The sequence below is a fragment of the Natrix helvetica genome (genome assembly GCF_964273705.1).
Source record: "Natrix helvetica genome assembly, chromosome: Z".
Classification (NCBI taxonomy): Eukaryota; Metazoa; Chordata; class Lepidosauria; order Squamata; family Natricidae; genus Natrix; species Natrix helvetica.
In genome coordinates this window covers 26,560,253-26,573,343 of record NC_138554.1, presented here as the reverse complement: position 1 = coordinate 26,573,343, position 13,091 = coordinate 26,560,253, and the positions used below count along the sequence as shown (strand labels likewise).

At 43.9% G+C, this 13,091-nt stretch overlaps 1 protein-coding gene across 3 annotated transcripts in view; it reads left to right on the top strand.

Moving 5' to 3' along the window:
* The window catches only part of GYS1 (glycogen synthase 1), a 71,987-nt gene extending 59,796 nt beyond the window's left edge, over window positions 1–12,191 (top strand). For all 3 annotated transcript variants that reach the window (XM_081970965.1, XM_081970963.1, XM_081970964.1), the window contains exons 14-17: window positions 965–1,060; window positions 3,489–3,652; window positions 6,383–6,463; window positions 9,818–12,191. In XM_081970965.1, coding sequence (XP_081827091.1) covers window positions 965–1,060; window positions 3,489–3,652; window positions 6,383–6,463; window positions 9,818–10,126 — 650 coding nt within the window. In that variant the 3' untranslated portion in view covers window positions 10,127–12,191. The remainder of the gene's footprint in view (window positions 1–964; window positions 1,061–3,488; window positions 3,653–6,382; window positions 6,464–9,817) is intronic.
* Window positions 12,192–13,091: the final 900 nt, after the last annotated feature.

The window sequence follows — 13,091 nt, the reverse complement described above, 5'->3', positions numbered from 1 at the left end:
TAAATGATGGTTTTTCCTTCATTTTTCAATTTCAATAGCTCAAAGGAACTATTAAGAATAATGGAGGTGTGTTTTATATACAATTAATTACAAAAACTTTTCCAGAATAATTTTTGCCAATAATATGACATCAAAATACATTAGAATTTTCCAAGTGGGGATGATAATAAAACACTTAAGTAGATTGCTAGTGGTTTTAGCCATGTGCCTTATTCCAGATTATTGTTTCCTTCTCCCCCATTAGCCAATCAGCTTTTTATATAACTATGCAGTACTCCTATCATATCATATATCATATCGTATCATATATCGTGTAAATCAGCCAGAGTCACTTACAGCTTGGCGGCCCGGTGAAGGGGAGAAGGGAACTGGGCATGTGCACCAATCCACCACTTGCCCAAGTTAAGCTGCACTTTCATGTGCATTGCACTGTTTGCCAGGCCACCACTTACACAAGTTGAGCTGTATGGTGCATGTGCCGGCCTCCTCCTCACATGGCCAGTTATGAACAGGCCACAGCCCAGTATTGGGCCAGGGGTTGGGGACCCCTAACCTAGATAGTGAGATGGGTGGTGTATAAATTTGATAAATAAATAAATAAATAAATAAAATATGTGAGCAATGATGCTTTGGCTAGAAAAGGATGAAAACTCTGAACCTCATTAATTGAAAAGACAATAGAAACAAGTTTGCATTGTGAATTGTGGCTGAAGTGAAAAGAGGGAGAGATAAGTGGATGTAAATTGTGAGGAAAGCACAGGTTCTTGTAATGCCTAAAACAAAGTTTTGATGATGGTAAAATAGCTATTTACTATTCTTAACATGTACGTAAAATCTGTAGGGACTGGAAAGTTTAGTAAACTCAAGTGACCAAACTGAACAGGCTGCAAGGTAAATTCTTGAGTGCATATCCCTGGGATTTAATCCCTTTGTGTCCTCCGATGACCTCTTTCTTATTCTCCAGCTGAATGCACCGTGATGGGGATCCCCAGCATTTCCACCAATCTCTCTGGCTTTGGCTGCTTCATGGAGGAACACATAGCAGATCCATCTGCCTACGGTTGGTATCATTTCGGGATCTCTGGGAACAGTTTTGGCACAAGGGGAGCATATAATGCAACCAACCCTTACTCGACCATTGGATAATTCCTTCAGGTGGATCTAGGGGGAATAATTGGGTGGGTAGATTAACCTATACATTTCTGGAGGGGAAAAATGGGTGAAATAGCAATAATAGCATTTAGATTTATATACTACTTCATAGTGCTTTACAGCCCTCTCTAAGTAGTTTACAGAGTCAGCATATTGCCCCCAATAATCTGGGTCCTCATTTTACCAGTCTCGGAAGCATGGAAGGCTGAGTCAACCTTGACCTGGTCAGGATCGAACTGCTGGCAGTCAGCAGAATTAGCCTGCAATACTGCATTCTAGCCACTGCGCCATCACAGCTTAGTTGGCGATCTAGGATGATTCTATTCTGCCCGTACTATCCCACACCTAGCTGATTAAAGCAACACGTGCTGGGACACACAATAGAGCAAGACTTCAAAGATTAGTGAAATTAAGCCATTTCAAACTACTGTATATGGTAGAGCCTCATAAAGGCAAGTATGTTTGTTTTCGTGAAAATCTACAAAAACAAATATATATATATATATATTTGTTTTCGTAGATTTTCACGGGTGTAGGTATGCTGGTTTTGTTGTATTCAGATCTTTTCCCGTGTAAGATTGAGATTGTCTTTGCAACGTTTCGGCAAGATCTCACCTGCCATCTTCAGGCTTGGGCTTAAAATGGGAACAGAGCTGCCGTCTTTCTGTAAATCTTGGTGGGAGGGGATGGAGTGCTGGCTTTGTTTCAGTAAGTGGAATGATTGGTTGTGTGGTTGTATCATGTATGGAAGCCATCGAAATAGAGAAACACCCCCACAACATGAATAAACGTAATGATACCTCCCGCCTACCAAACATCTGGAAACCAGCCCTAGCCAACAAACGAACACCACCCACCACCCAAGCCGTTACAATACAAAACACAATGCACACACAGCCAGCACCAATCAGCACCAATCTACCAATCATGATACAACCACACAACCAATCATTCCACTTACTGAAACAAAGCCAGCACCCCATCCCCTCCCACCAAGATTTACAGAAAGACGGCAGCTCCGTTCTCATTTTAAGCCCAAGCCTGAAGATGGCAGGTGAGATCTTGCCGAAACGTTGCAAAGACAATCTCAATCTTACACGGGAAAAGACCCGAATACAACAAAACCAGCATGTGTGTGTGTGTGTGTGTGTGTGTGTGTGTGTGTGTTACAACCCCTGGTATGCCCAAATGTGAGAGGGAGCTCACTACTCCCCCTTTCTGTCCTTCGGCTCATTGCAGAATGAATATATTTATATATATATGTTGTATTTGTGCTGATAAATAAATAAAGGGAGACTTTGGGCATACCAGGGGTTGTAACACAAATACATACATACATACATACATACATACGTACATATAAACATTTTTCATTACAGGCAATCCTTGACTTTGGACCATTCACGCAGTGACTGTTCAAAGTTACAACAGCACTGAAAAAAAATGATTTACCACCAGTCTTTGCACTTACAACCATCGCAGTGTTCCCACAGTCACATGATCAAAATTTGGGCACTTGGCAACTGACATGTATTTATGACAATTGTAGCATCTCAGGCTCACATGATCACCATTTGCAATTTTCCCAGCCGGCTTCCAACAAGCAAAGTCAGTGGGAAAAGCCAGATTCACTTAAAAAAAGATGTGATTCAATTAACCACCATGATGATTCACTTAACAGCCACAGCAAAATAGGTTGGGAGTGATTTACTTAACAACCTCTCACTTAGTGATGGAAGTTCCGGTCCCAATTTTGGTTATAACTTGAGGACCGTGTATATTATTCTCTAGCATCTCAGGCAACATCCATTCAGTTGGGCAGAAGAGAGTCATCCTTGTCTGTCTTTGGTGAATTGTCAACTGGTTTGCCAATTGCACAGTGGCAGATAGGACAGCACTCCAGAGGGTCAACGTCATTGCCCAGAGGATCATTGGTTGCCCTCTCCTCTCTTTGCAAGAGCTTTATAGCTCCCACTGCCTTAAGGAAGTTCAAAACATTCTTAAAGATCCATCTCATCCTGGGCACCCTTTTTTTAAACTATTACCATCTGGCAGGCGGTGCAGGATAATCCAAGGACAAATAGGCTGAAAAACAGCTTCTATCCCAGTGCAGTAACCCTATTGAATTTTATGGTATAGTGCAATATTGGTTTTCCATTTCAATTATATAGAAAGTAAAGGATGTACAGTATGTTTATGTTTTTATTTTTATAGTTATAATGTACACCGAAGGCAGCATTTAATTTCATTGTACCACGTACAATGACAATAAAGTAAACTCTCTGTATTGAATCAAGGTAAAGCTGCTCCTTTGATATCTTTTTGGTTCCCACCAGGCATCTACATCTTAGACAGGCGTTTCCGGGGCTTGGATGAGTCGTGCACGCAGTTGACCTCTTTCCTCTACAGCTTCTGCCAGCAGTCACGGCGACAGCGCATTATACAGAGAAACCGCACCGAGAGGCTTTCTGATCTCCTGGATTGGAAATATCTAGGAAGGGTGAGCTTTTTTTTCACCGTGACATGCACATGCCATGGTGATAGTCCTTCTCCTCTACTCTTTGCATTTCATTTGCTTATTGTCTTCCTGTGTTGTAATCCCCATGTTTGCCTCCAGAGGTCGTATAGTCCAAATACTACTTTATCCATTTTTTCATTGAGGGACCTTTCGTGCTCAACCAGTCCTTTAATAGGATGGTAACTTGTCTTCTCTGCTCTGTACAATTTCCTGGAAGCAGAAATAAATTTGAGGACAGATCAGGAATATTATCAGCTTTTGGAGGCGGGGGGGGGGGGTTAAGTAAAAGCACATGTCAGGCGATTATGGGAAGTTAGTACAAACAATTATGGACATAATTATTTATTTACAATTTATAAAGTCTCCAAGAAGTTTTTTTCCCCACCTATAACAAGGCTAGTGACAAATTATTCTCATTAACACCTCTTTGAAAAGTTGGGTAAAAGCTCCTTGAAAGGGTTTTGTTCCCAATATATTCTGGTTCATGTCAAAACGCAACTCTGCATTTGAAGTGATTGGATGATTTTCCTTTCTTAAAGTAAAAATTAATCCAGAAAGGAAAAATGACTACTTTATAAACTATCATTATTAAATATTTTTTTACCTAAAGAGTAAATTTTACATACAGGTCCTGAGTTTCTAATTTAGAAAAAATCTAGTACAAATGAGAGAAAAATTCTTGTTCAACTTAACTTGATAAATGAAGTCGTTAAAACAAATGAGCATGGTAGATGCATATTCCTGTGGCAACTGCTATTCACCCCAGTGGCAAGCCTGTGCATGTACTCCCTAAATGAGAACTTAATAACTGCAAATTTTCTCATACAATAATACAAATAGTCCTCGACTTAGGACTATTCATTTAGCAACCATTTGAAATTATAAAGGTGCTGAAAACTTACAACCACATTTTACAGTTATGACCATCAAAGTATCCCTGTGGTCACATGATAAGAAATTGAGGAGCACTTGGCAACTGGCATGGCTTTGTGTCAGTTGAAGCATAGTGAGGGGGAAACAGGATTTATTTAGCAACCACGTGATTCACTTAACCAATGTGGTCATTCACTTAGGGACCATGGCCAAAAAGGACATAAAATTGGACACAGTACACTTAACATCACCTTGCTTAGTGACAATTGTGGTCACAACTCTCAGTCTACCCATATTTTCATTATAAGAAAAAGGTTACTGTAGATCTACTGATCTAGCATATTCTTCAAAATAATTCATTTTTTAAATGGAAAGACATATTTCTATAGGAAAGCATTCCACCGCACAAGCTGCAATATAAATGACGTTGCTGCAAACATGAATTAATTTCATTTATTCGGAAATAGGCAACATCTTATTGTTTTGATGTGGTTATGAAGTCTTCATTATGGAGTGCAAAGTTCATTCATTCCTAAAATCAAAAGGAAGTTAAACAAACCGTTAAAATATCGTAACTTGCCCTTATCCCTCACCTGTCTCTTTTCCACAATCATGCAGTTCAGGAAGTGATATGGCATTTGCCAATTTGCTGGATATTTTTTTTTGTAAGCTGACAAAAGTGCCTCTGGTTCACGACCTACAGAAAAGAAAGTTGGTTGGGGAAGATGGAGACCATGTTTTGATCTCACCCAGTTGATATGGCTCATTTGTTTTGAGCCATATCAACTCACGTTAGTCATGGATTTCAAAGAGTGTTACAGTCCAGAGGCCCCCAATCTTTTGAGGGTATCAGGGACCAGTTTCGTGGAGAGAGGTTTTCCAAGGACATACAGCCTACATTCGGTGGATGGGGCTTTGCTTGTTTGCGCAACCCAGTTTCTGGCATGCCACAGCCCGATGCCAGTTGACAGATCAAGAGATGAGGACCACTTTGTTACACAGATGCAAATGTCCCAAAGGTGTTTTTTAGGAAAAAACTGGACTACCTTGTTTTTTTTCTTCGAAGACATTTCGCTTCTCATCCAAGAAGCTTCTTCAGCTATGATTGGATGGTGAGGAATGGAAGTGTTTATATTCCTTGCAGACAGCTGGTCATTTGCATTATTTTAGAGAATTGTTGAGGCCACTTGGAGGTTTATCTCTGTCCTCGGATCACCTGAGTTGTGCAAATAGGTATGGAACCTTCTTGGCTACAGGATGTTTTCTGCCCTGTGTCCCTTCACTATTGAAGACAGGTGCAGGCTGTTGGGGATAAGTCTGTGTTGACTGCACCTCAAACTGAAGTGCAAATGGTCCTGTAGTCCGTTTTTTTGGAAAACCATTCATACTCCACACCATTCAAGAAAAAACAAGGAAGTCCTGTTGCCTCTTGAAAAAGCATGACTGAGAATCTCCATAGACAGAGGCAAAAGCAACATAAGAATTGAGCTGCCCAGGGCAAAGTATGCCACAGCTTAAGTGTGCACACAGAGAAAGCTCCCCTGCTTATCCACATCACCCCCCCATCACCTTCTACCCATCAAAGAACCTGAATGTAGACAAACCTGATCCCATCAACTCTTGAAGATGGAAATTAATTGTTCTAGAACCAAACAGATGATTTTGTAGTTCTGGGCCCAGAGGGAATATTTTCCACATGTTTTGGAAACCAGAAGTGTGTTGACTGCCTGAATGAAAAAAGATTCTGTTGCTTGCAGTGGGAATGGGAAGAAATTCAGCGGTGGGGGCAGAATGCCAGCATTCATTTTCTCTTTTCTCCCACCATTCTCTTCTTTGCAGTATTACATGTATGCCCGGCACATGGCCCTCGCAAAGGCATTCCCTGATAACTTCACCTATGAGCCACACGAAACAACTGCGGTGAGTGAGGTCTCTCGTGGGAGATGAAAGAGACATAAGCCTTATATGGGGTCCCTTCAGGGGTGGTATTCACTTACTTTCCCTACCGGTTCACAATGTGACTGTGGGCGCACTCCCACCTCTGCACATGCGTTTCTGGTGAAAAAAGGGCCTAAATGGGATGCCGTAGAGCCGGGTCGGGTGGGCGGAGCCACCCTCGATTTTCACTACCAGTTCAGGCGAACCCGTCTGAATTGGTAGAATACCACCTCTGATCCAGAGGTAGGTTCTTACCTATCCAGTCAGGTTCGGCCAAATAGGTAGTAACTCCGGGGGGTCATGTGACCGTACCGGTTCTATCCTCAGCAGCGCCATCTTGATCTAATGTTCTGCACATGTGCAGAACACTCTTCATTGAATAAATGTAATTTTTATTCCTTTTTTAATGTTGTGCGCATGCGCAGATCATTTTAAGTGCAAATGTGCATGCACGCCCACAATTTTTTTACTACCCAACTGGTAGTAATGGCACCCCTACTCTGGCCCCCTTAAACTTGATTTACAACTGTTCATTTAGTGGCCATTCAAAGTTACAATGGCTTTGGGGAAAAGTGACTTAAGATAGATCCCCGCACTTAGAACGGATGCAGCATCTCCACAGTCACATGATCAAAGTTTGAGTGCTTGGCAACTGGCATGTGTTTACCAGAGTTGCAGCATCCCAGGGTCATGTGAATGCCACTTGGGACCTTCCCCGCTGGCTTCTGGCAAACAAAGTCAATGGGGGGGAAGCTAGATTTGTTTAACAACCACAGGATTCACTTAGTAGCTACAGGTTTTGGTTAAAAAACATTGCAGAAAAAGGCTGTAGAATTAACTGCGACTCACTTAACAACTCCCTTGCTTAATTCTGCTCTCAATTGTGGTTGTAAGCTGAGGACTTTAAAATCTAACATCAGCTCAGATGATAGCTCACTACAGGTAGTGACTGTTCAAAGTTACAATGGCACTGAAATGTATGACTTATGACCATTTTTCAAACTTAAGACCATTGTAGCATCCTTGTCACATGATCAAGAATCAGATGGCATCTGACTCATATTTATGACCATTGCTGTGTTCCAAGGTCATGTGGTCCCCTTTTGGGACCTTCTGACAAAATTAATGGGGAAGCCAGATTCACTTAACAACCATGTTACTAACTTAACAACTGCAGTGATTCACTTAACAACTGTGGCAAGAAAGGTCGTAAAATGGGGCAAGACTCACTTAATAACTTTCTTGCTTAGTGTTCTGACCTAGGCTTCCCAAGAGCAAAAGCAAACTCCTTGTGCCGACAAAAAACCCCTTTTATTAATTGACTGTGAATTCTGCTCATTCACATCCAGCAAAGTCTTTCGAGGGAGGATTTACAGTCACAGACCTTATCTGGCTTGGAGAGCTGACAGGCCGATATCTGCAAAACTTGGCAAGGAGTCTCGGAGAGTCACCAACAATGTTCCCTCTAAATTTTTTTCAGTGTGTGCGGAAAAGGTGTTTGAGCGGCACATTTTCATGGCTGAGCATCTGAATTTTTTTAGCCATAATTGCCATCAGAGCAGATGTTGGGGAGGGGGGCAAGGAGGAAAAGGGTCTCCTCCCTCTCCCTCAGACCCCCAGGAAGGAAGGGAGGGAAGGGAGGGGGAGAGAAGGAAAGGAAATGGGAAAGAAGAAAAGGAAAGGATGAAGAAGGGAGGGAAAGGGGTTCCCCAATGGGAATTCTCCCTTCTGCAGTGTCATCAGTCTCCGGGCAGAGTCTTCCTTGACTTCACCCGCTGAAGGAGAGAGTTCGATGCAGAGAGAGGAAGGAGGGAGGGGGAATATTTTAAGTCATATTTTAAGACATTAAAAAAACTGTGCGGCAGTTGGAAACTGCTGCGCGGCGTTTTCTTGTTATGTGTGTGCAGCCACGCAGCTTAGAGGGAACATTGGTCACCAACCAATTAAGTGAACTAATTGTCTCCTGCAAACTCCACTCCCCTTTTGCTCCTCTTTCATTTCCTCTGGGAGGGGCCATTCATCGTCCACCTGTAGCCTTACTCCCAAGTCGACCCCTGTTCTTTGACTGTTACCTTCGTCTGGTAACTCTGCACATGTGCACACTGGGAACAGGCTCCAGCTGTTTGTCTGCCTCACTGATGTCTGCCTCTGAAGGCAGCTGATAAATGGCTTACGGATCTGGCCCCTTCCCTGCCTCTGATACAGAGCCCTCATCAGAGCCTTCCCCAGACTCCAGGACTGGCCCATGTTCCTCCCCAACCTCCTCACTGTCCGAATCTGCTGCCAGCTCTGCTGGCCGCTGGCGCGCCACAACACTTAGCAGCATAAATTGTGGCCGTAAGTCAAAGACTACCTTTATCTAGAAAAAGATTTTGCCTTGCTAAAAAGCTCTGATTGAGGGGATTTGTGTGTGATTTTGTTCTACTATTGATCACAAACTCCTAGCTGAGCAAATTTTCAATGGAGCCCTGCTTCAAATTTGTAGGATCTGTCCACTTATTTGAGCAAGTTCCAGTTGGTGAACATCAAGGTTCTAATAAAAGGGCAAAATAGATTCTACTTTGGGACATGGTGGCTTAATGGCTAAGACACTGAACTTGTCGATCAGAAAGGTCGTCAGTTCGGCGGTTTGAATCCCTAGCGCTGTGTAACGGAGTGAGCTCCTGTTACTTGTCCCAGCTTCTGCCAACTTAGCAGTTCAAAAGCATGTAAAAATGCAAGTAGAAAAATAGGAGCCACCTTTGGTGGGAAGGTAACAGCGCTCCATGCACCTTCAGCGTTAAGTCATGCCAGCCACATGACCACGGAGATGTCTTTGGACAGCATTGGATCTTTGGCTTTGAAACGGAGATGAGCACCGCCCCCTAGAGTCGGGAACGACTAGTAAATATGTGCAAGGGGAATCTTTGCACACCCTGAGATAAAAGTCCATGATGCAGGTCCTAGTAACCCTCTTTGCAATATTATCCCTGTGATGCAAACTGTGGTAGAATGGGGGGAAAAAACAGTTAATACAAGTGGCTAATGAAAGGGAATGCTATTTTATGGCATTTCATAACAATGTGTTTGAATATGGACCTGGCCACTCTTTGTCCTGGCCCTCTCTCTGTTGCCCGGAATGCACTTGTCAAAGGCCAGGTATTGTTCTCATCTTGGAAAAATGAACTAGAAGCGGAGATGCTGGAAAGGGTGATTTGGAAAAAAAGTGTTCCAGGGTCCTAGAAAGTGGTTGAAGGCAGGGGGGAGGGGGACGCTATGTGACATTGATTGATTTTTCGCCATTCTTTCCCCCCACCCCTCTTCATCCCCTCTGTTCCCCTGTCCTCAACCTTGCAGGCTCAGGGCTTCCGCTACCCCCGCCCAGCCTCGGTCCCACCCTCTCCTTCCATCTCCCGCCATTCCAGCCCCCATCACAGCGAGACTGAAGAGGATGACGAACGGTACGACGAGGAAGAAGAGGCAGAAAAAGACAGGCAGAACATCAAACCGCCATCCATGATGGGTCCAGTCCCCGAGTGGCAAAAGCGCTCCAAGAAAGGGTCTAGCGAGGCCAGCAATTCCTCCAATGCTAGCACCCCCACCATCCCCAGCAGCCCCAGCGACCTGAGCAGCCCCACCAATTCTCTGATCGAAGAGAAGAATTAGGTGGGCAGGATGGTTGTCCTGACTCGCCCGCCTGCTCTTTTTTCCCACGCCTCCCCCTATCCTCAAGAGCTTGTTACCTAGCGCTGCGTTCTGAAATAAGCCTAGAGTTGTAAGTTCTAGGGTGCTCCAGGCAGAAGCGTTGGGTGCTCACACTCGACGTGGTTCGGTTAAAGGACAGTAAGGCAGTCTTCTCTGGATCACAGAATGCCAAGGGTGGAGGACCTCTTCCTCGGGAAGGAGTCAGGAAGTGACCCATTGGCTCTTTTTTCAGAACACAAGACAACATCCTTGTGTTGAGCAAGAGTAAGAATGTACGTTCCTGCATTCTCCTCCTCCCAAACACCCTCCGTATGCTACTGATGTTTTGGAAGGCGTTCTCCAGTTCTTAAGAACCTTGCTGAATTTTTAAAAAAATAATGGAGAAAAGGGAAAAGGGGAGGCCTTCATGGGAAGGACACAGGAAAGATATCATGTTACCCAACTCTCCCCCTCCTTCCCTACCAACAAAGGTTTCATTGAACCAGAAACAGAGCAGGCCTTTTAAACGATGCTCATAAAATGAATGCATCTAATATTATTATTCTGTTGGGTAACCCTAGAGGGTTGGCATGGAGGCCCAGTGAGGATGTATGCTCAGCAGGATTTTATAGTGATCTGGAGGACTATGAGAGTCAGAACATTGCTCAGAGTTTGGAAACTTCCTTTAAAAGCCATAACTCAGCTCTTCTTTAGGCAGAGCCTTTAAAAAGAAAAAAGAGAGGATGTTTCATAATATGTCCAGACAATCTCAATTCATACTTTGGGACTGTTTGTCAGTCAGCTCTGTCTGTTTCTGGAAAGGAATTTGCGAAGCTATTTAGAGCAAAGAGTCTTTAAAAAAAAAAGGGTTTTCTGAAAAGGGCAGTTGTAGAAAGCGTTGAAAAAGTCCCCTTGGAAGAGGATATGGGATCCGACTGAGAGGAAAGTGGCAGCTTCCCTGCTTGATGATTTCCACCCTGTTGTTGTTCTCCAGATGTTGTGCTGGGATTCAGCTCTCATCATCCTCAGCCAACATGGGCAGGCATCAGATATTGTAAAGTGTCCGAAGGATCTGAATGTGCATTTTTATGACCTTCTAAAGTGCTTCCTTACCAGGCCCAGGAAAGTTGCACAAAGAGCAGCTGAAATGCACCATTTCAGTGCCCCCCGGGAAGCCACCGCCACCAGCTTTCCCACGCCAAGGCCGCCACCTGCCTGGCTTCTTCGCCCGCTCCCATCAGCCACCTTTACGACCGGCTGAAGGGTGAGCGGCACCGAGCTTCCAGGCAGCGACTCTCCAGTGGTCGCATCCTCCCCACCTGCTTCTTCGTGCCCCCCGCCGCCATATGTCTACTACACCCGAGGGCTGCTGCTGCAGAACCGGGCAGGCGACACATGACCGACTAATCCCGGAGCCAGTGGCATCTTGGCAGGTGAAAGGAGCGTCTTAAGACCACACTTCCCAGAAAGCAGCGGAAACTAGCTGTTTACGGTGTGGAGGCTGTCTCTGCAAAGCGCCTCCCTTTCTACACCGAGGTTGGCGAATACTCCCGTTGGCTAACATCAGGCAAATTAATTCCCCTCTCCAGTTATTGACTCTAGGCCCTAGAGGTCTTAGGCAACTCCTGTGAAACGGTTGTTCGACCCCCTAAGGGGTCATGACCCACAGGTTGAGAACCGCTGCTCTAGATAGATTTGGTTGGTTGCATCTGAGAATCAGCCAGAGCTGTTGAACAGTCCCTATCCTATACTGTAATGTTTGCGATGAGGGCTTTGCTGACGACGCAGTACAGAACGGTGTGACCCTGAATCAGGGACGACGTAGCTATGACCAAAGCAGGTATTATAGTGCAGACATGCAGCGAAGAAGTATTCCTTGAGGCTGGGAGACTTAATTAGCTGTTATGTGGGTATTACCCACATAATACCCACCCTTAGCACGAGAGGCAACTACCTCAAAAGGCAAAGCAGATGCCAACACACTCAAAAACCCTTTCTGTTCTGCTTCTCCTGCAAATTTTATTGATCAATACGGAAAACCAGTTTTTTTTTTTTAAAAATCATGTGAACTTCCTTTCTCATAATTCTGTGATGCAATCATGCGTGAAGAACCAGGTGTTTTGGGATGCAGCCCTGCAAATTCCCGACCTACTTGGCACTAAATCTGGGGAGACAATTTTAACAGAGCAGAACATTGGTTGGGCCTTAAACCCCTTTTCTCTTTTCTCCAACTTTTCCCCATCTAGGTTTTTATTTATAGATAAATGCTTGAATTTTTTTGTGTGTGTCTTTCTCCTTCCCCCTTTGTGTGGAAAAACAGACAACGAAGAAAACAAATAATTTCAGAATAAAGTTTGCTTTGGAAATTGTTTTGGAAAATGGGAAGTGTGCCTTGTGCTGCTTTTTTTTTAGACTCTTCTGAATCTGCTGGCTTTCAGGTCCTCCTAGGGACTTTGCCCTTATCCTAGGCAGAAATAGCCATCGAAAATAATAGGCACTAAATGCTGAAGCCTGCTGGATTGCTGATGATAGCACTGGAAAAGGAGCCCCTTCATAGGAAGGGATGGCCATGATGCAAAAGAGTGTATCTCAGAGTTAACACAATTGATTTGAGTATTGCAGGCTCAAAGTTCTGCCTTCACCTCTAGTTCCATGTGTCTTGTTGAGAACACAGTACACAAGTTAACTTTCTGATGGGTGCATTAACTATGACTTTTTTATATGCAGATAGGGCAAATACAGGTACAATTCTATATGCTTAATGCTTAGGCACAAAACATATTTGCCCATTTAAATTAACTCAAATCTTAAGCATTGTAATTTCAAATCCTGTAATCAGAATTGATAGCAGTCTTCTAGTACTTGAAGAGCACTACTTCACACAGAAATGGGGCGGGGGAGGTCAGCCTATTCTCCAAACCAATGTGAAGTAAAGAGAGATCCAACC